The sequence below is a fragment of the Lichenostomus cassidix genome, chromosome 11 (assembly GCF_008360975.1).
Source record: "Lichenostomus cassidix isolate B80296 chromosome 11, HeHo_3.0, whole genome shotgun sequence".
NCBI lineage: Eukaryota > Metazoa > Chordata > Aves > Passeriformes > Meliphagidae > Lichenostomus > Lichenostomus cassidix.
Genome location: NC_139492.1, coordinates 6249610 through 6271053, shown reverse-complemented (window position 1 = coordinate 6271053; position 21444 = coordinate 6249610). Strand labels below are relative to the sequence as shown.

The 21444-nt window shown below is 56.9% G+C and overlaps 2 protein-coding genes across 5 annotated transcripts; both read left to right on the top strand.

Annotated features, from left to right (window-relative positions):
- Positions 1 to 1782: 1782 nt before the first annotated feature.
- LOC146432119 (adhesion G-protein coupled receptor G1-like) lies at positions 1783 to 14577 on the top strand. Of its 3 annotated transcripts, none has more exons than XM_085071528.1 (14): positions 1783 to 2119; positions 7694 to 7781; positions 8321 to 8746; positions 9182 to 9305; positions 9387 to 9534; positions 9618 to 9746; positions 9921 to 10037; positions 10584 to 10629; positions 10980 to 11080; positions 11161 to 11276; positions 12264 to 12538; positions 13157 to 13268; positions 13490 to 13758; positions 13925 to 14577. In XM_085071528.1, the coding sequence occupies exons 2-14, from the start codon at positions 7742 to 7744 to the stop codon at positions 14029 to 14031; spliced, it is 2010 nt and encodes a 669-aa protein (XP_084927654.1). In that variant the 5' UTR covers positions 1783 to 2119; positions 7694 to 7741; the 3' UTR covers positions 14032 to 14577. The 3 variants fall into 3 exon arrangements, with proteins under 3 accessions (XP_084927654.1, XP_084927653.1, XP_084927652.1); XM_085071527.1 differs by lacking the exon at positions 1783 to 2119 and adding an exon at positions 2151 to 2439; XM_085071526.1 differs by lacking the exon at positions 1783 to 2119 and adding an exon at positions 2489 to 2612.
- A 129-nt stretch (positions 14578 to 14706) lies between these two features.
- ADGRG3 (adhesion G protein-coupled receptor G3) lies at positions 14707 to 21008 on the top strand. Of its 2 annotated transcripts, XM_085071529.1 has the most exons (13): positions 14707 to 15470; positions 15989 to 16018; positions 16098 to 16257; positions 16338 to 16446; positions 17009 to 17149; positions 17232 to 17354; positions 17438 to 17477; positions 17561 to 17661; positions 18135 to 18247; positions 18398 to 18681; positions 18970 to 19063; positions 19509 to 19795; positions 20224 to 21008. In XM_085071529.1, exons 1-13 carry the CDS (start codon positions 15293 to 15295, stop codon positions 20337 to 20339), a joined length of 1776 nt encoding a protein of 591 aa, XP_084927655.1. In that variant the 5' UTR covers positions 14707 to 15292; the 3' UTR covers positions 20340 to 21008. The 2 variants fall into 2 exon arrangements, with proteins under 2 accessions (XP_084927655.1, XP_084927656.1); XM_085071530.1 differs by lacking the exon at positions 20224 to 21008 and having other exon boundaries at positions 18970 to 19049; positions 19509 to 19794.
- Positions 21009 to 21444: the final 436 nt, after the last annotated feature.

Below are 21444 nucleotides of genomic sequence, written 5' to 3'. Positions count from 1 at the left end.
CTTGTTTGGCAGCAGCCTGGTGGGACGTGCTCTCTCCTGCCGGAGTCTGCCCATCCCATCGCCACGCCGCCGTGATCTGCTGGCACGCTCCCTCCCGCCTGCTGCCGGCGCCAGAGCCTTGAGGAGCTTTTAGGAAGATTTAGGGCTTTTAGAGGATTTTGGAAGTCTTAGGGTTCTTTTGGAGCTTTTAGGAACTTTAAAGCTTTTAGGAACTTTTAAGGGGTTTAGAAACCCTTAGGGCTTTTAGTAATTTTTAGGGCTTTTAGGAACTTCAAGCATATTCAGGAACTTTTAGGGCTTTAGGGCATTTAGGACTTTGTAGAAAGTTTTTTGGGGCATTGTACGGCTTTAGGAGAATTCAGGGCTTTCAGGATCTTTTAGGGCTTTCAGGATCTTTTAGGACTTTCAGGAACTTTAGGCATTTTTAGGAGCTTTAACGGGTTTAGGAGCTCTTAGGATTCTGAAGAAGTTGTAGGGCCTTTATAGGAATTCCCCAGCTTGAGTAATAAACCCTTATCAGGCCAAGCCCAAGGGCAAATGTCCCTTTCAAGAGACAACACAAGGATTTCCTCCCTCTTCGTGCTCAGGCAGTGTCTTTGAAGGTCTGTCGACTTACAGATAATCCTGACAACACCAGCAAGTGCAGGCGTTGACCTAAAAATAACTCCTGATAGCGTCGTGTGGACAAAAGGCTCTTTGTTCCACGAACAGCAGCAAAAAGTCCTTTCCTCGCTGGTCCGAGGGGTCTGCACCTAATTCCCCTCTCCAGGAGAGCCGAATCCTGGGTCTAGCAGCGTTATTCCCGGCAGGTGGATTTATGGCGTCTCCCGAAGGAGCCGGTCGGGATGACCCGCAGTGGGAGGCTTGGCTCACCGCGATGCTCCCGCGGCTCTGCTTGTTATGAGCGTGCGTTTCAGAGCTGGCCCAGCTCCCCGAGGCGTGGGGACGGCCGGACTTCAAAGGCGGCTCTGTTAGCCATGGTCCGGCTGCTTTAGCCACGGTCCGGCCATGTGAGCTGCTTCCCATGGGAGCCTTGTCCCGTGGCAGCCAGGGAAACTGGGGGCTTGGAGCTGGAAATTAAAGCAAGAGGTGCGGCGATGGAAGCGTGCGGGATGTCCTGTGCTCCAGGAATCCCAAAGCAGCCATGGCACCTGCGGTGGCACAATCTTTGTGGATCAAGGTCCATCACCTTCCCTGCTGGAGAGGGAAGTTGTTTCCACCCTTCCCCCTGCAGAAAGGTCTCATTCAAGCCATTGAAAATATCTGCAAGAGCAACTATTTACCCAGGGAAATCATTTCCCGGAGCCCTCCCCCCGCCCCGCTCCCTCCGCTCCCTGCGTCTCGGCTTTCTGCAGCCCGGCTGTTTCCCGGGGCACACAAAGGGCTGAATGCAGGCGCTGCTTGGCAGCAGCTTTACCCACTCTACCAGTGCAGGCAGCCTCAGCTCCCCCTGAGGGCCAGGGTGCCCATCTCCAGCCTTGGGGTGGGCGTTGGCAGCCCTGCGGTGGCACCCAGGCTCTGCACCCCACATCCCAGCCCACCCGCTCCAGGGGAGTGCTGTGTATCCCTCGCCTGGGATCTGGGCTCCTTGCCCTGCTCCTTTCCTCCCTCACACCCTGCGGGGAGCGGGACAGGGGTCACGGGGACACTCCGTCCCGGCTGCTTTCCCATTAATTGTTATTTTTTAATCCCGTTGGCAGTCAGGCGTGCAGCCTCTTGGCTCCGGCCCCTCCGGAGCCAAGAGCTGAAGGGCGAGGGGACACGGCACGCCCGCAGCTGAAGGGCGAGGGGACACGGCACGCCCGGCTGTCCCCAGCCCAGGTCCCCCAGCCCATGGTGCCGGTGCCGGCCGGGCGGGGGGACGCAGCCCGGCGATCCCAGCCCGGTGCTCCCAGGCTGCGTCGAGCCGAGCCGAACCGAACCGGGCAGGTGCCGTGACCGAGGGCAGTGGCCCCGCAGCCCCCGCAGCGAGCTCGGAGGGTCTTGCTGGGGGGCGAGGTGGTGCCGCTGGTCCCGGGATACGGCTCTGAGCCGAGCCGGGCTGCGAGGTGCTGAGCCGAGCCGAGCCGTGCCGAGCTGAACCGAACCGGGCTGCGCCGGGCCGAGCAGAACCGGGCGGGTGCCGTGAGTGACGGCGGTGACCCCGTGGCTCCCGCAGAGATCGCGGGGGTCTCGGAGGGGTCGGTGCGGGGCGAACAGTGCCGGTACCGCCCCGCTGAGTCACCGCCTGCCGAGGGGACGGGGCGGGGTGGGGCGCTGGTCCCGGGGCACCGCGCTCAGCGAGCCGCGCTGCGAGGTGTGGAGTGCTGCCGAGCCGAGCCGTGCCGAGCCGTGCCAGCCCAGCCGAGCGCTGCCGTGCGGAGCCGGGCGGAGCCGGGCGGTGCCGGGCCGTGCCGGGCAGTGCCGGGCCGTGCCGAGCCGAGCCCGCCCCGAGCCCAGGTATGGGAGCAACGGGGAGAGGTTGAGCCGGGGACGAGGGAGGATCGGGGCGCCCGGTGCCCGCCGTGGGGGTCCCAAAGGCCGCGTTGGGGGGTGTTTGCACGGCACCGGGAGCCGAGAGGATGCTGCGGCGCTCCACGCGCGGGCAGAGATGCGGGAGCACGGCATGGGGAGTCAGTGGGGTGGGCGTCAGCCGGGGCTGGGGCAGCCCTGCAGGGCTGGAGGGGCACTGGGGCTTTGCGCCGATGGTGACACCGGGCAGAGCCCCGAGTTGCTCGGGCAGGGAGCAGCCTGGATGGATGGATGGATGGATGGAGTGGAGGGGTCTTTTTGGGGCGGCCTGAGCTGCACCCCCCTCCGCTGGTTGCGGAGGCTCGGCGGTGGGTTTGCTGCCTTCTGCTGGGCAGGGCCAGGGTCTCTGCCCGTGGCTGTGGTGCCGGTTATCTGTGTAACCAACCTTCATCCCTGCTCCATGGGGCTCACACTCGCCTGCCCCCGAGCCAGGCTGGATTCCTGGGCCATGGAGCCCTTAAGCCCCCTGAGCTGCCCGGTACCGGCTGTTCCGGGCTGCTGCCAGCGGCAGAGCTGAGCTCCACGAAGCCCGGGCCGTTGGCCCGCTGTGTGGCCATTGCTTCCCACCCTATGGGAACCACCAGCGCACCCCATTCCTTCCCCTCCTCCCTCTCGGCGGAGGGTGCAGCATCCCGTGGGATTGCCAGCATGTCTCGACACGGTGATCTCCCTTCCCTAAAATGCCTTTTGGGGGGATTTCTCCTGCAAAATCCCAGTTTGCTGCTGACAGTCCCGGCATGTTGCTGCGGGATATGGGATGTAGGATGCTTGGGGTGGTTGCTGCCCACTGTCTGTGCTGCCCCTCCAGAGAGACCAGCAAAACCCAGTAAGACCAGCTGGAGAATTGAAATGAAGTCTCCTGGAATAACCTCCTGGCAGTAAATCCGAATGGTTGTTGAGGAGGGAAGGCAGCCAAAGCTCATTTCATGGTCTGAGGGCTGCAGTAACCCCCCTCCAAGCTCCACCGCCAGCGGGGAGCCAGGAGTGTTTCAGAGATGGGGGCGACAAATCCTTTGAGCCTGGGAGTGCAGCCACAGTGGGGTTTGCCATGTCCCTTGCTGGCTTCGCAGCTCCCATGTGAATTAAGCCAACGGCTGAAAATGCTGCATACTTGGTTGCAGTCCAGCTCTTAATCCCGAGGCCTGGGGGCTGCTATTCGCAGAGTAACAGGTTTGCAAGCAACTGTGTTCTGCCCGAACGGGGATCCCTGGGATTGGCCATCCCTGCACCTTGCGGTGCACCCGTGGGTGCAGGGTCAGAGCTGTGTGGTTTGCAGACAGCAGGCTGGGTGGCTCCCAGCGTGCCAATGTCTGCACGGGACCAGCTGGGCACAGCCTGTCGGCGCCTGTTTTTCAGGAGCGCTTGGACTCACTAACTCCTTTCCCATCAGCTCACCCGACAGCTGGGGTTTGGCAGGAGTTCGGGGGGCCCACAGTCTCTTACCTGGCTCGTTGGCTTCAGACTTTGCCCTCACCAGGTTTCAGCACCTTGCTTGCTGTGCCAAATACCTGGGAGTCAGATTTGAGGTGGTCCTGAGCTACTTTGCACTGCCCTGCACGACCCTTCCCTGGCACCTGCAGCACAGGCAATGGGGATCTTGCTCATGGGAAGGGAGATAAGACCTGGGAGGGGACAGCGTGTTTTGGGAGCCATTTAAAACCCAGGAGAGTGGTTTAGAAGGGGGATGGAGGGAAGGTAGGGCTGATATGCAGGAGGAGACATGGTGTTGCTCCCAAAGAAGACTGTGTGGTGGCAGGGACAACTGTCTGTGCCCACTGTGGCCAGAGACGTGCTTGTACTACTTCATTCCCATGTCACATCAACCTCAGTCCAGTGTAGGTGAACGTGGTCCTTTGCAGAGCACGTGTGGCTGCTGCCAAAGCCACGGTGTTTGCATGCCACCGAGACTCGTTCTGTGTTACCGAGGCAGGGGAGGAAGTGCTGGGTTAGTTCACCGTGGTATTTCTGTTTGTGGTGTTTTTAGGAAATGGAAATTTTTAGAAAAGTTTTAAACATCACAACTCAGCTTTAAGCAAACGCTCTGTCGAAGGAGCCCCATGCACTGGCAGGCGTCTGTGCCAGCCTCCCCTTGCTTCTCCCCACGCCTGTGTGGGAAGGGACGGCTGCCAGTGGCTGGCAAAGAACAGATCTGGCAGGGAGTTGTGCCGCTCCCGTGGGAATCACTATCAGATCTGGTTTCATCCTGTTGGCAAGGCTCATCTTGAAGGTGCTGGGTGTTCTGCGCAGCGCCACAGCCTCGGAAAAGCCGAACCACTGCACCCCACCCCGTGGCACAGCTTGGCACCGCCAGGCTGCTGGAGCAGTGCAGCTGCCCCTCGACTCCCTGGGCATTAACAAGCTGCCCGGTCAGCCCTGGCCGCCCACCGGTGCCGGGAAGCACATGCCAACGCCATGAATAACGTGTGGCTGGCCCCTGCGGACACGCGCCACCGGCCAAGGACAAGGGCACTTTGTGAAGCACTCAGACACCAACACTGGGGCATCCCTTTGCAGGGGGACCCCGACGGGGGTCTCACGTCCTTGGGCAGCCCCAGTCCCAGGGCACATTTTCTGTGGTCCCTGCAATGAAGGTCTGGTTGTGCAAAGCTGTTTTGCATCTCTGGGAGTCTGTCCTGGCTTGCCTCTCTGTGCCATAGTTTTCTCACCGTGTTCCTGAGTTCCTGCCTGAGTAATCCTCTGCGGTGACGAGCTTCAAACTCATTGACATCTCGAGGAACAGAGCGTCACTTTCCTAACGAACCTGGAAGGAAAACAGATAAAAGCCCCTGGATCTCCCCATTTCCGGTGTTTGTTTGAGTCATCAGAGCATCTTCCCTTCTCCTTGGGAAAAACGTCATATCCAAAAGCCACGTGCCACCTCCAAAAGCTTAAATACCTGCTGCCAAGTCAACCAGAAAGCAGTAGGGTGGCAGTAAACACCAAGCTTTTTATTTGTGGGTTTTTTACTCTTTTTTCCCCTCCCATTTACCTGCAGTAAATAGAGGCCTCAATATAATGCTTTGGTTTTTCTTTCGAAGACCAGTATATTAAAGGTGATGGAAGGATACAAACTGGTGCGCAGGGTTGAGCCCTCCTGTCTGCTGGTGAGGGAAGCTGCTCCAAGCTGTGCAGCCCTGGCAGAGTGTCTGCCACCTCTTTGTACACCATCTGGTTGATTTTGAGGCCAAACCAGGAATTTTTTTCCACTGCCATCTGGGAATGGGAATATGACGAGGCAGGATTCAGCCCTGACGAGAACTCAGTGCATCCGGCTACCTTTGCTATGCTTATCACCAGTGTGGATGGAAACTGTGGTTTCTCACTGCGAAACCATTTTCAGGGGATTTTCTCTTGCTATTGTTCAGCTCAGGAAACGGCGATTGGAGTCAGGGCAAGCAGGACCATGCAGGACTTGGAGGGGAAATACTTGCTCTCCCACCCACTTTCCCATAGGGATTTCTGGTCCCAGTTGAGTAACGGCTGAAAGGGGCTGATCCTCTCCTCCAACCATCCCAATAAAATCTTAAAGATGTCAGCATAGTGGGATGGGCTGAAGCCTCGTTAGGATTCATCATTCCCCATCCAGAGGCGATGCTTTATTGGCATGCCAGCTCTGTGCTGCCTCAACACGGTTGGCATTCAAAACAGCTCCATTGCTTTTAAGAGACGCAGGTGTTTCCCATCACCAGCGGCATTTTGCCACCCCAGGTCTGTGTTTTTCGGATGTATGTGCATGATCCCTAAGTGTGTGGCAAGGCACTGGGATGCCAGCCCCATCCAAATCCATTTACTGCTGCCAAGTCATGCCTGTGCCCTACTCTCCCAGCTCACACTGGGAGACCTTGTTGGTGTCACTTAGTTACAGCCATGGTAGCAGGTTAATTAACAACTCGAAGCCCCCGTCTTCTGGTGATAAATTGCTGCAAGAAACAGATGGGGAGGGACAGGGAGTGGGCTCTACACTGGTGCAGGATCTGTGCTGGATAGAGAAACTTCCAGACAAAGCCTGTGCTGGTGGGAGGAATCTGTTAATGAGTTTTCAAGCAAGCAATTTTTCCCCACCCTTCCCATCTGATGACCCGTGAGCATCTCGGAGAGCTCATGAGCCTTTGCAAGTGACACTGGTCAGTGCCCCAGCACCCTCTCAGGACAAACAAAACAGGACTCGACCACTCAGAGGGTTTTGAGGGAATGTTTGAGAGTGGTACAGGAGTGGGGTGCAGCAATGGCAAACAGGGTGCTGGCTTCACTTTGGGCATTGGCAAGTGTTCGGCTGGGCCAGCTGCTCCAGCAGCCCCCACTGACACCGTCCCACCCTGGGGAGGCTTCTGCTGGTTCCCAGACGCTGGCAGGGTGTGTCCCATGGTTGAGGTGACAGCAGGGTGAGGAGGAGATGACACTTGGTGTGTCATCCCAGCAGAGATGAAGATGCAGTCTGTGGCCTGGGGCAGGCAGAAAACACGATGAAAAAGGCTGTATGTGTCAAGGCTGTGGCTGGGGCAAAGCGAGGCTGTGGTAGGACCCAAGTGTGCTCAGTGCTGGCCTGGGTGTAGGTCACAGAAGCCCTGGCCTCGTGCACAGATGAAGAAAAGAGTGGTGGAGCAGAGTGCCGGACAAAGGGATGGGAAAAGGGACTGCAGAGGATGTGGCCTGGCTGGTTGCAAGTAGCAGATTTGGTCAGCTGTGGCTGCTGTGTTGAGGTCACCAAGATGTGCCTGGGAGAGCCTGTTTCTGCAGGCTGAAATGGGGGAGTGATTTGCAATGTGCCAAGCTCCTCAGCTAATCTGCAGGAGCTGAAAGCACCCAAGAAAATAATGTTAGGGCTGGAGAACAAGGAAACCACAGTTTCCTTCTGTTCCTATCACTTATGATAAAAAATCAAGGCGTTAACTGAGATGTGGAGCAGAGAGCGGAAGAGGGGACCCCTCCTGTGTGGATTCGTTGGCGACTGGAGCCTGTGATGGAGTGGGGCACCCTCTCCATGCTGAGAACTCAGGGGCTTCCAGCCTCTGACATCCTTCCAGCCCACAGCCAGGTTGGATGCCCAGTGGTCCTGGCTCCTCCTGGAGGCTGTGACACTGGCTGGTGTCCCACCTGCACAGCCTTTGCTCTCCATCCCTACCCCCATAGCATGGGGGATACTCAAATACTCATGTGGCCTCTTTCCTTTGTACTCTTTCAGGCTCTGCTGTCTCCTCGAGGGCCAAGACAAAGTAGAGAGCTGCCCAGGATGAAGGTCCTCTTCCTGCTCCTTCTCTCCTCCCTCCAAGGTAGACTGTCCTAGCTGTGTCCTGCCTTGGGATGGTGAGCTGGGTTTGGGCTGCTGGGAGTAACTGGCAACCCAAAGACATTGGCTGGGGGGCACCATGGGGTGTTTGCAACCAAGGCTTCCACAGATGTTAAGCATCTCATGGGGTGATGTGCCTCTGGTGGGTCTCTTGGGCAGAATGTGTCCTTTCCAAGTAAAGGAGATAGTCTCCATCCATCCCTTCAGGGGATAGAGAGGTACTCTATCCCCTGAGTCTCTGGGGATAGATAGAGTCTCTGCTGATGTGGGTGGTGGCACCTAGGAGAGGGTGTCCCTGAAAGACAGGAGGTCCTGTTTCCCAGGGGACCCTGGCAGATCCTCGCAGTGTGGCTGTGACACTGGGGAGGTGGCTGGTGTCACGCAGCCCTTAGGACAGGGTTGGGATAACCGGGGTGGAGAGCCTGGCATGCCGTGTGTGACAGCTGCTGCAAGACTGCAATATTTGCAGGGCTTGCTGTCCCTCCAGCTGATCTGCAGTCTCTGTGTGTTTGTACAATGCAGGGATGGGAGCCAGCGGCCACAGGGAAGAGGATTTCCGCTTCTGTGGTGACCGAAACCAGACCCAGGAGAGCTCTGTCATCTACAAGCATGGCTCTGCTGCCATCTCTATCAACAACACGGCCCAGGCACTGATAATAGCAAGGCCTTTTTTGCCAAACAGGAGAAACTCTTACTACAAGTACAGCTTGCCCCCCATCTTGGGCAGATATCGCTTCTGTGTCTACTGGTTTGAGTCCAACAAGACTCTGAAGCTGATATATGGGAAGCAGAGCTTCCACCTGGGTGGAGACCCTTCCAGCAGCATCCCCCGGGGACCAGAGAGTCAGAAGACTGAGAGAACCGACGCGTTAATCTTCAATGTGTCCTACATGAAAAAGGGCGGGAAGAACACCTCCATGGATGATGAAACAGGATACTCCTTCTCCAGTAAATGCAACTTAATGTTATTTTAGGGAAATGAAAGGGTTGTTTTATCCCCAGCCTGTTCTCTAGCCATCAGCAGAGTATTTCCCAGTGTATGGTTTAGCCTGATGATGTGAATACAGCTGAAACTTGAAGCAGCCCAAAGACAGGATGCCTACTGGTGGAGATTTTCAAAATGTTGCCTAAAATCCTGGAAAACTGTCGTCTTTGCAGTGGTTTCTCAAGGTCCACTCTCCACCATGAGGTCCCCATGGCCTCAGTGGGAGCTGAGCTCTAGGTTGCAGGAAAGCCCTGTGGGTTGGGGTGACTATCAGCTTCCCTGGCTTCGGCCACCTTGAAGCCCTCTGCTTTCTGCTCCCACCAGGGCTGTGCCAGTTAGTTCAGAGCATGAGGAATCCAGTTCTACCCATTCATTTCATGGCATTTCCTTTCCACCAGCCATTGAAGAGAGCATGCCTGTCCGGGAGCAGCATGTGGAGGAGCAGCTCACCAACTTGGACAGCCTCATTGCCCAGCTCCCAGCACCATCCATGGGAGCCACAGAGCAGCAGAGCCTTCGGCAGTGAGTTCCCAGCTCCCCCCATTCCTGCTGCCACCAGTGTGTGCCTGCTGCATCCAGCTCACTGTGCCCCTTCCCTCACAGCAAACTCGGGGAGCTGGAGAAGATGCTGGCCAAGGTGGAGCTCAAAGGGCAGAACCAGACCTTTGGGGAGGCCACTGTGCATGCGACTGTCTTGAGGGTCCAGCCCAGTCGGGCTCCTCAGCACGTGACCTTTGCTTCCCAGAGAGAGGTGGGTCCTGGAAAGCCTGCCCTAGTGCTCTTGGCCCACCACGTTCTCTCCCAACCTCCCTCCTGATGAGTCTTTCCTTGCAGGAGGGTGGAGAGGTCCAGGGCTTCACGGTGGACCTGCCAAGCAGCCTGTTCATGATGGTGATGGAGAGGGAGGAGGTGGTGGAGCACAGGGTGCTCCTCATGGACATCAACAGGCAGACCATGTTCCAGGTAATGCCCACACACCAGGCTGCTGGTGCTCGCTGGGAGAAGACACTTCAAAGATGAGCTAAAAGCTTGATGGGGAAAGGGTCATGGGACCTTCCTTTTGGAGGCTCTCCTCTGCTTCACACCTGGTATCTCTCCCTTCTCACACTGCCACTGCCTCCTCTTCTTCTCCAACAGGATGAAAACAGCAGCCATGTCCTGGGTGACAAGGTAGTCAGCATCTCCCTGGTGGACACAGTGGTGGCCAACCTCTCTGACCCAGTGGTCCTCACTTTCTTCCATGACCAGCTGCCGGTAGGTGGGGAAACAGCCTCATGGAACCTGACCCCACCAGGAATGGAGGGGGATGGATGGCTCAGGCCCTGCCAGCTTAGGGAGTGGTCACAATCCAGCAGGTCCATGTCCTTGTCCTACCTGTGCAGGATTTGCTGTGTCTTCTGGGGCTGTATCACAATCATGGTTTCACCATAAGCACTGGTGGTGGCACTGCCTTCTCCTGACTAGGAGATGCTGCATGGCACACATCCAGCACAGTTCCCAGGGCGGGGGGATGCTCTGAGTTAACAGCCCCTTGGTTCATTCATGGCTCTGCCAGCTCAAAGCTGAAACCCTTGCTCAGAAAAGAGGACCTGGAAGGAGGTATCTGCTCCATCAGTTGCTAACTGTGGTCTCTGCCCAGAGCCCATGCCCGTCACAGGGGGAGTCTGGTTTATCAAAGTCATAGTTTGTCTCCTGAGACCCTCTTGCCTCCTGCCCCATGTTCTCCACTATCAGATGTGCTGGGTGGGTAACAAACCCACAGCTGCATCCTGACCAAGGCCTGTGGTTTTGTCCTTGCAGAGGAACGTAACCCCACTGTGCGTCTTCTGGCAGGAGGACACCTCTGGTGAGTGCCCCTGCCCTTGCGTGTGAAGTCAGGCCCTTTTTCCAAGGTACCACAGCCCCACCAGCAGGGTGAAGGTTGCTCTGCACCCCTCTTCCTCGTTCCATCTCCATAAGCCATTCCCACAGGGCTGATGTCAGGTTTTTCCCCCTGTAGCTAACCTAAGAGCTTTCTCCTTCCCTAGGGATGGGTTCTCATACTGAGGGGCTATTTGAGTATGCATGCTTGGCCTGGGACAAGCTGGGATCCCCCACTCTTCTCCCTCTTTCCATGGACACCTTGCCCTGAAGATCCTTTAGCCCAAGGCAGATGTTGCTGCTACTCACCAGACGCTCTCCCTTTCTCTTGCACAGCCAGTTCTGGGAGCTGGGACAGCTACGGGTGTGCCACAGTGACAGGGAGCAGCCAGACAGAGTGCAGGTGCAACCACCTCACCTACTTCGCTGTGCTCATGGTGGGTAGCACCTTTCCTCAGATCCCTGCATCATTCCCACTGGCTGTTCTTCCTCACCATCTCTCATTCCTCCTCCTCAGGTATCCTCCCCAGAGATCACCACTGTGCACAGGAATTACCTGAGTATCATAACCTATGTCGGCTGCCTGATCTCAGCTTTGGCATCCATTTGCACCATTTTCTTCCTCTACTTCAGGTACCATCTGATGGCTCACCCCATGCTCCCCATCTGTGTCCTGTCCCTGGCCATGAACACCTGGGTGGCCACAAGCTCTCCAAGGGCAGTTGGTGGCCTGGCTAGAAGTGTCATGAAGGAGCCATGCTTAAAGAAAGCAGAGTTCTCTGTCCAGAAACCACCCTCTTGGTCAGGTCTCCTGCAGAGTACTGGGAAACTCCAGCTCTTTTTAATGATTTTGGAAAATCTGCTTGGTTGTTATGGATGTGGCAGGCAGAAGCCTGCAAAGATCTTTTCAAGGACTCGGAGGAGAACATGAGTGTCTTCTCCTGAATCATGTCACTGATCCTAAGTGGATGATTCAGACCTGAAATCACAGAATCATAAAAACAGGGAATGGTTCAGCTTGGAAGCAACTGAAACACCATTCATTTCCAGCTGCCCTGCCATGGCAGGGACACCTTCCACTAGACCAGGTTACTCAGAATCCCATCCAACCTGGCACTGAACACTTCCAGGGATGGGGCAGCCACAACTTCTCTGGGCAACCTGTGCCAGGGCCTTGCCACCCTCACAGGGAAGAATTTCTTCCAAATATGAATCTAAACCCGCTCTTTGTAGCTTGAAGCCATTTCCCCTTGTCCTTTCACTCCATGCCTTGTCCAAAGTCCCTTTCCAGCTCTCCCAGAGCCCCTTTAGGCACTGGGAGGTACTTTAAGGTCTCCCTGGAGCCTTCTTCAGGCTGCACAAGCCCAACTCAGTCAGCCTGTCTCCACTGGAGAGGTGCTTCCACCCTCTGTGCATCTTCAATTCAGGGTCAGCTGCAGAGGACTGGATTTGCACATGGGATGGGTGGTCCCACCTGTGGGTTTGGTCTTGCAGTCCCTGGCACCACCAGAGAGTCTCCTTGCTCTTCTGCTGGGGCGCCATGCAGAGCTGTGGGGTGTGGTGGGCACTGAGGGTGCTGGCCAGGCATGGTGGTGAGTTCTGCTCCCTTCGCTTCTCCAGAAGCAAACAGCGAGACCAGATCACGAGCATGTACATCCACATGAACCTGCTGGTGGCCATCTTCCTGCTGGACCTCACCTTCCTCATCTCGGAGCACTTGGCTGCCAGTGGCAGCGAGGCCATCTGCAGAGCTGGGGGGCTGTTTCTGCACTTCTCACTCCTCAGCTGCCTCACCTGGATGGGCATTGAGGGCTACAACCTCTACCGGCTTGTGATCGAAGTCTTCAACGCCTACCATGACCACTTCCTCCTCAAGCTCTGCCTGGTTGGCTGGGGTGAGCATGGGGGAGGCAGAGACACCCTGAGGGCACAGGGTGGAGGGGCACTTGAGTAGACCTTTCCCACCAGATATGATGCCTGAATGGGGATGGAGACAAAGCTGAAGGGGAGCAGGTATCTGTCAAGAGCCTTGGTGGAGAAGGAGATTTGAAGGCTGAGAGCAGAAGCTGGTGCTGGAGCAAGGGTGGGTCACCCTGGGGGTAACCCAGGAAAGGAGGCATGTGAGAGCTACCACTTGGGATGTTTAAACACTTGGGATCCTCTTTTGAAAGAATTATCCAGCTCAGCCCAGAGAGATGGGCTGGATGCAGGAAGCACCCCTACTTCTCTGCCATGCTTTGGGCTGGAGGCCACGGTAGGAAGATCTAAGGATCTTTTGTGGCCTAAAGTTTCATATCCCTGGGAGATTCCCAGCTGAGGTCAGCACAGCACTGCTTCCTCCCGGGCCAGGGCTTACACCAGGTATCCTTACTGTGTGCTCTGCCCTTGGTTCTCCCCTGGGAGGGAGGATGTTAGTTTGTGCCCTACACAGGGAGAGAGGGGCAACAAGTCCTTCCAGAAGCTCCAAAGGTCAGGGACTAGGGCAGCCACTTCACTCTGCTCTTTCCACCCAGGATTCCCCTTCCTCTGCGTGATGCTGATCTTCCTGTTCAGCTGGACTAACTATGGCCCCTTCTCCGTTCCCATCTATGAATCCGTTGATGGCAGATACACCAACGCAACCATGTGAGTCATGGGACATGGGTTGCCTGGCCTCTGGTCACAGCTAAAGTCAGCTGGCTACACCTTCACCATGGCCTGCGGCTTTTCTGGCTTTTGTGCCAGGGGGATCCTCTCTCCCTGGATGCTGAGCTGGCACCACACTTCTGTGCCTCCCCCAGCCTCTCCCAACTCATGTCCCTGTGGGAGGACACAGCATAACCCTCTGGCCTTTCTCCTCCCTTCAGATGCTGGATCACGAGCCCTGTGATCCACAACACTGTGAACCTGGGTTTCTTCAGCCTGGTGTTCCTCTTTAACTCGGTCATGCTGGGGGCCATGGTCCGGGAGATCCTCCGGCAGAACAAAAAGGGTCACAAGCTCAAGCACGTCCTGGCCCTCTTTGGGCTGAGCATCCTGCTGGGCATCCCCTGGGCACTGATCTTCTTCTCCTTCACCTCTGGTGTGTTCTGCCTTGTCTCCCTCTACATCTTCACCATCATCAACTCTCTCCAAGGTGAGCCTGGGACTCTGGGCTCCTCTGAAGGGCACCAGGATTTTCACGGGGTGTTGGTGGGGTGGTGATGGGGTGTGAGAGGGGCTGTGACAGGCTGGGTGGCTTGCTCTCAGCTGCTGTTGGTCCCTCAAGGGGGTTCACCCACCCTTTTTCTCCCCTCTCTCAGGTTTCCTCATCTTCCTCTGGTACTGGACCATGGTGCTGCAGGCAAGGAAATCCCCTGACCCGCAGAGCAGCTCTGACAGTGCCAAGCTGCAGCCCAGCAGCAGCTGAGCCCCGTGGTGGCCATGCTGTGCCAGAGCTCCCCACGCCAAGGACGGCCACAAGAAGGACCACACATCTGCTTTGCTACTGCACTTGCCCCATAGGGCTGTGAGGAGCCCAGGGATTCACAGGGGGGCCTGCTACCCCCCACCTCTGCTGGCCCCTTCCCCAGTTTTCCCACCCACTCCATCCTGACAGGCTTGGCATCCTTGGGGCAGGGGGGAAGGAGGGAGAGAGGGATGCTCACCCGGGCAGTGGGGGCTGTAAAAAGGGGAAAGGGCAGGGACAGGGTCGCCAGTACTTTTGGATGTCCCCTCCCATGCCCTGAGGCCAGGGATGATGGGTGGGAAAGGCCCAATCCTCAGCCCTTGCTGGTGGTCACCATGAGGGTCCTTCCCCAGGGAAGACAGAATGACTCTGCCCCCGCCACACCCTCAGGCAGCTGGAATAATCTATTTTTGTTATTTTGTTGAATGTCTATTTTTGGGTGGTGCAGGAGTTCAGTGAGCATGCCTGCACACCAGACTTATGCCCATTAAAGTTGTTTCTCTCAGAGTGTGGCTTGCTGGGGTCTCTGCTCGGTGCTTTGGTGGGCTCTCTGATGGGATCCATCCCTTGGCTGGGGTTATCCCATCTCTGGGGCAGGACACAGTGTTTTACCCTGTAGGATCCTGCTGAGCTGGGGCTGATAATGGTGCTCCTGACAGAGCACTGGCTGGCTGGTGCCACAGGGGTTGGGGTGGTGGAGGGAGATACCATGGCTTGGGAAGTCTCTGGGGACTGCCACTATCCAGCAGAAAGAGAGCCTGGTGGAGGACAGGGATGCAGAGGGGGAGACATCACAGGATGGGAATCATCCCCTCGGTGGCTGTGGGGCCAGGCAGAGTCTGGCTGTGTCCCTTGCAAACACAGCACCACATCTCCCACCCCACCATTCCCCTTCCACGTGGTTTCAGATCATCCCTCCTCACCCAGCTTCCAGCACCCAGCTGGGGCAGGAGCACCTTCTTAGGAAGGGGATGTTTAATCTCAGCAGCTCGGGGTGATGCCCAGGTTAGGAGGAGGATGCTCCAGCATCTTCTGGGCTGGTTAGGGCCATTAACCCCTTGGCAGCACTGTGGGGAGAAAGGGAAAGCAAAAAGCTCCGAGTCAGTGATGGGAAGGAGCCAAGAGTGAAACGCCACAGCTCTGGCGGTTGTCACTGTTGCTGTCAGCTGGGACAGGTCACTTGCCAACCCACAGGAAGGTGTGAGGGGCTCCCGGAAGGGAAATGAGGAACTGCTGTTACCTCAGAAGTGGCCACAAGCCCCAGGGGAGCCTGTGGAGGAGAAGAGCTGCTGGGACAAGGCAAGCAGAGTGTGGTGGGATGGCCAGGGGCAGCCAGGAGCCTCCACAAAGTGGCATGAACCTGTTCCTGGGCACCATCCTGCTGCTTCTGCTGCTGCCTGGTGAGTGGCAGGTGAAGTGGGGACAGGCATTCCTGGCACAGGGGGTTAATGGGCTCTGTGGAAAGGTTTTCCCTTGGGAAAGTGTTCACCAAAAGACCATGTCAGAATTTCATCCTGAAATGTGGACAGGCCGGAAGGGAGCATCCCCACTGGGATGTGCAGAGCTGGGGGGGATGTTGCTGGGGGCTTTTTAAAACCTGTTACCAGCAGCACAGGACCTCCCCTGTGAGCCCCTCTCACAGGCTGGACACAGTGGTTTTGCCCTCACCAGCTCTGGTGGCTGTCCAGGTGTTTGCAGAACCCATGTAACTGCAGGACTGTTCCTTTAAAACCTGGCAGCTGCCAGACTCCCCTTCCCTTCCCTTCCCTTCCCTTCCCTTCCCTTCCCTTCCCTTCCCTTCCCTTCCCTTCCCTTCCCTTCCCTTCCCTTCCCTTCCCTTCCCTTCCCGCTGGACAGGGGTAAGGACTGACCCCAGATTTTGGTGTCCCCCCCATTTCTCCATATACTCCTCTTCCAGATGTGGCCGAAGGACAGGACAGATGTTCCGGTGAGTGCTCCCCTCCCTTGCTCCCAGTGCCCAGCCGGTGCTGCGGTGCCCAGTGGTCACCTGCTGCTGCCCTCCCCAGCCGTGGGTCGGGGCGATGAGCGCCGCAAGTGCTGCAGCATGATGGTGGAGCAGCAGAACGCAGGCAACAGGACTTACATCCCCCACTTGACCCGGGACTGCCCGGAGCTGTGGCACTCTGGCAGCCGTTCTTGCGCCTGCATGCGGGAGTTCTGGCTCAGGTAGTGGCAGGGGTGGCCATGGCAGGGTTTGTGGGCTCAGCCCCCATGTCCACCCGTCCCACAGCCCCCCTGTCCTTCAGGATGCTGCAGTCGGGGCTGCACAGTCGGCTGGCCGGGCTCAAAACGCTGTTCCTGAATGTCAGCAGGGCTGTCACCCGCGACATCCTCATCTCCTTCTCCCCCAGGGCGGTGAGATGTGCCCCTCCCTCTCCCTTGCTTGGAAGGTCCCATGCCTTCCAAGCATCCCTCAGCACCTGCCCCAGGGCTTGGTGTGCACTGCTGTGCTCTTCCTCCACCCTGTTCCGGGGTTGCATCACGGACCCACAGCAACCTCGACAGCCCTTGGCAAGGAGTCAAGTGAAGTGGGCATGGCAGGAAAGAGCCCTCCCTGAGGAGCCATCCCAGCAGACTGGGGTGGCCAGGGGGAGGGTGAGGTAGGAAAGGAGAAGGAATGTGTGTGACTTTGTGCCTCCTGCCCACCCACAGGCTCTCCCAGGCTCTGGATGCCCCAGGGGACCATGTGTGGGTGATGGTGGGTAGAGAATCTGCTGGGTCCCATTCCCAGCTCTGCCCCCATCGATGCTGGGTGCTGGGGATGAGATTCTCCCCTTCTGCCCTCAGGGCTCCTGCAGATGTTGCCGAGGAAACCCACCTGTGCAGGGCTGAATTTGTGCCTGAAGCAAGATGTACAGGTCCTGAGCAGAGAGGTGACCTGCCAGCAACAACCTCTCACTGCTCTTCTCTGCCACAGGGCCCCAGCAGGCTGAACACCACAGAGAAAGGGAACACAGGTAAAATCCGCCTCCCCAGGGGGATATTCCAGTCCCTGAGTAGCCAGGAAGTACGTGTGGTGGTGACAGTCCTCAATATCCAGCAGCTTGGCATGTTCAAGGTATGAGGTGGCACATCCTTTGTGCTGCCACCAGCACTCACCACCCACCAGCTCAGCTCAGGCAGCACTGCACACCCCACAGGAAGTCAACCAGACAGCACAGGTCCTGGACAACACCGTGGTGGGCATCACAGTGGGAGAGAGCAGCATCTCCGGGCTGCAGGATCCAGTGAAGCTCACCTTCCCCCACAGGGAGCTGCCCTATGTAAGTCAGCCCTGCCTGCCCTCCATCTCTCCTCCAGTGCCCCTTCCCGTGGTGTTGGCTGATGCTGCTCTCCCCCATTGCAGGGTGTCACCCCACAGTGCGTCTTCTGGGATCCCAGCAAAGGTACATCCTCCTGGGGCCAGGTGTGGGGCTGGGCATGGGTGCTGTGCCTGGCACTCACAGCCATCCCCCTCTGCTTTTTGCAGGGCAGGCAGGAGGCTGGAGCAGCAACGGATGTGACACACAGCCTGGGGACAATGGGACAGTCTGCTCTTGCGACCATCTCACCTTCTTCACCCTCCTCCTGGTGACGATTCCACTTCCTGCAGCTCTTGCTTGTGCCCTGACTATGCTGCATGCCCCCTTTGGTGGCCTCTTGAGTGTCATGAGTAGCCACACAGGGACAGTTATAGCTGTTCCCAGGCAAGCCCAGGGCCCTGAGCAGCCCCAGCTCAGGAGGGTGGCAGCAGGTCAGCTGAGCAGGACAGGCTGGAAAAGGTCCCAGCCTCGTGCAGGCTCTGGTGCAGAGAGACTTGAGGTCCCATATCCTGATGGAGACTCTCAGGAGGGTGCCCATGGTGGTCTTCACCCACACCTCACCCCACCTCAGACACCAATGCCCTGCTCCCCCTGAAGACCTTCAGGGGGCCAGACTGGGGTTTGGTATGGGGTCTCTGCAGCAGCCCATTGGGGTTATCAGCCCCATGGCTCTAGTAGCTGCAGTCAGGTTTTCTAGGCTGGTCCAGGGCCTGTCTAACCCAAGATCTGCATGTTTGGCAGAACCCAGCTCTGGATAGCTCCACAGCAAAAGCTTTGATGACTGTGGCCACCACTGGCTGCGGAATAGCCATGGCTTTCTCCATCTTCACCATTGCCTTCTGCATCTTCATAAGGTGGGATGTTCCAGCAGCTCCAGGGGGACTTGTCAGGCTGGGAGGGATGTGGGGCAATTCCAGTGCTTCTGCATGGACCTGCCTCAGCACAGCACGAGGTCCTGCTCAGCTGTAACCTCTGCCTTTCCTGCTCTCTCTGGGGACACTCAGGTGCAGGTTCAGGTTTGAGGAGACAGTCCGCATCAACCTGGGGCTGCATGTGAACCTTGTGGGCAGCCTGTTGCTCCTCAACCTGGCCTTCCTGCTCAACAGTGGGCTCTCTGGTAGAACCCAACCGAGGACCTGTAGGGTCCTGGCGGGGCTTACCCACTATTGCCTGCTCTGCTGCTTCACCTGGACGGCACTGGAGGGCTGTCAGCTCTACCTCCTCTTCGTCAAGGTCCTTGGCATCTACATCCAGCACTACCTGGCAAAGCTGTGCCTGATTGGCTGGGGTGAGCACCGCCAGCCTCGGCGAGAGATGGGGGGATAGTGGGGCAATGGGAGGCTTTGTTTGGATATTAGGGAAAATTTCTTCACTGAAAGGGTGGTCAGGTACTGGAACAGGCTGCCCTGAATAGTGGTAGAGTCACCATCCCTGGAAGTGTTCAAAAGATGTGTGGATGTGGCACTTAGGGACATGGTGAATGTGGCAGCGCTGAGTTAATGGTTGGACTTGATGGTCTTAGAGGGCTTTTCCAACCTAAGCAGTTCTGTGATTCTGCATGTCTCCCTTCTTCCAGGCCTCCCCGTTCTTGTGGTGGGAGTGGCAGGAGTTATTGGCAGCTATGGAAAATACACCATCCAGACCACAGACCACGAGGTCATAGCCCACCTGTGCGTGTGCCACTGCCCACAGGGCTTAGGTGGCCCTTTGGCAAGGGGAGGGGTGGCTCAGTCCTGCTGGGAATGCAGTAGTCAGCGATTGCACCCTTCTCGCTTGGCTTTACACCATGCTTCTACTTCTGCTTCCTTAATGTGATTGCAACATGTCAGTCACCCCCAGCACCACCTCTCATGCTGAGCCTCAGCCATGCCTGCAGCCCTCCAGGTCACAGAAGGACATTCAAAATCCACCTGGAGCTTCCCCAGGTTCCCTCCCAGCTGAGCAACATGAGGGCAGCAGATGTGCACCACTGTCCCCCTGCTTCACCCTGGCCTTGGAAAATCCCCCCAGCACAAGGGTGTCCCTCTATCCCCAAAAGGTTCCCCTGGGAAAGCTCTCATGGGTGCTGCTGTGGCTTGCAGGGCTGCTAGAGGCACCACGGTTGTCTCTTTTCAGGTGCTGGATCACTTCCGAACATCTTCTGCTCCACTACATCACCAACTGCGGCTACTTTGGCCTCATCTTCCTCTTCAACATGGCTGTCTTTGGGGTGGTGACCCAGAAGAGCTGCAGCTTGCAGGGCACTGCGGCAGTGCAGGGATACCGTAAGCCCTGGAAGGTGGCTCTGGTGGCAGCAGGGCTCTTCTGCCTGCTGGGAGCCACCTGGGCCCTGGCATTCCTTACCTATGGCGTCTCCTCTGCGCCTGCGCTGTACCTCTTCACCATCCTCAACTCTCTCCAAGGTCAGCACTCACTCTGAGCTGGGTTCCCTGGGCTCAGGTGGGGAAGATGGAGGAGGCAGGAGCCAGCCTGGCTGTGGGTTGACCAGGGATCCCAAGGGACCAGCATCTTCCCAGCACTGTCATGCCCTTCCTTTCGGCAGGGTATGCCATGCAGCAGGTCCCAGCCACCAGCATGGAGCTGCTCCTGGCTCCCAGCCACACCCATTCCACCCACAGCTTTCCTCCAAGAAAGACATTCCTTAGCAGAGGACTAGGGACATTGTCTACTCAGGGCATGTCCCAGCCAAATGGTTCACCTGAGGTAGGGGGAGGCAGGAGTGAGCTGAGGGAACCCCCTGGAAGCAGAAGGGAAATGTCATCAGCAGACTGGCAGGATGCTTCACAGCATCTCCTGCTGCTGCTGAGTGTTTGTCTTCCTTTCCCTGCAGGAATCTTCATATTCATCTGGTTGGTTGTCCTCTACTATCCAAAGACAAAGGAGACCCCTGTCTCCCTTTCCTACATCATCAAAAATGAAAAAAACACCACAACCTCCCAGGACTAGCTCCTGGCTGGACTTCTCTTCCTGCCTGCACCTGCACCCACTGAGAGCAATCTTTGATCCTGGCAGATGCAGCTTCCTCATGGAGGGAGGAATCAGTTTACCATGCCTCAGTTTACCCTTCAGTGGGCATGATCCACCTCAGCAGGGCTCTTTGCTTTGTCCCTCTCATTCCTGGTGGGCTCCCCTGAGCAAGGAGCTACAGAGATGACACTTCTGCGAAGTCCCTCCAGGCTGTAGTTCTGTGGTCTTGAGGTGTCCCTGATCTCATTCCCCAGGGGACAAGGAGGAAGCCCACAAAGCATCTGCCTTCAGCCATGATGGAGCCATCCCTCTCTTTGCTAGAGATGGCCTGTGGTGCTGAATCAGCCCAGCAGTGGGTTTCCTGACTCAGGAGGGAGGGTAGTGACTTGCTCCAGCCCAGATGTGGGAGGTTTGTGTCTGGGAATCCACAAAAAGGAGAGGGAACATGTGAGCTTCTTTGCAATACATCTCCCTGCTCTCTGGCAGAGATCAGCTGAATGTCATTCCTGCAAAACACCCTCTGGGGCCAGCAACAATTCCCTCATGGACACTATGCTTCAGCCAAAAGACACACACAGCTGCCTTGCAGGGCAACTGCTATCTTCTCCTGATCTGTGTTTTAGTATTAAATCCCTGCCAGCTGTCTGAGCACTGTGAATTTAGTCTTTAATACTTACAATAAATGTTGTTTGTAATCTGCTTTATATTAGGGATGTATCAATGGGCAAAAGTCTTGCTGACAGTTTGTCATGAATAAAAAGAGAAATGCCACGAATGAAGAGAGAAATCACTATGGATGGGTACACACACACACACACACACACACACACACACATACACACACACACACACACATGTGCATGCACAAAGCAGCCCTATCTCTGCTGATGCTGTTTTTGTTGCACAGAACTACGCAAAGACCAGCTTTGGTAGGGCAGGTATCTATAATGGGGTACTTCCATCTCTTCACATGCCAGGGTGACTCTTGGGGGAAGAGGGAAGCAGGAGGAAGGACCCTCCTGTCCCTGGGTCCAGGGATGAGTTTAGAGACTGTGGGCCTGGAGGGAACAAGGTCCAAGAGATG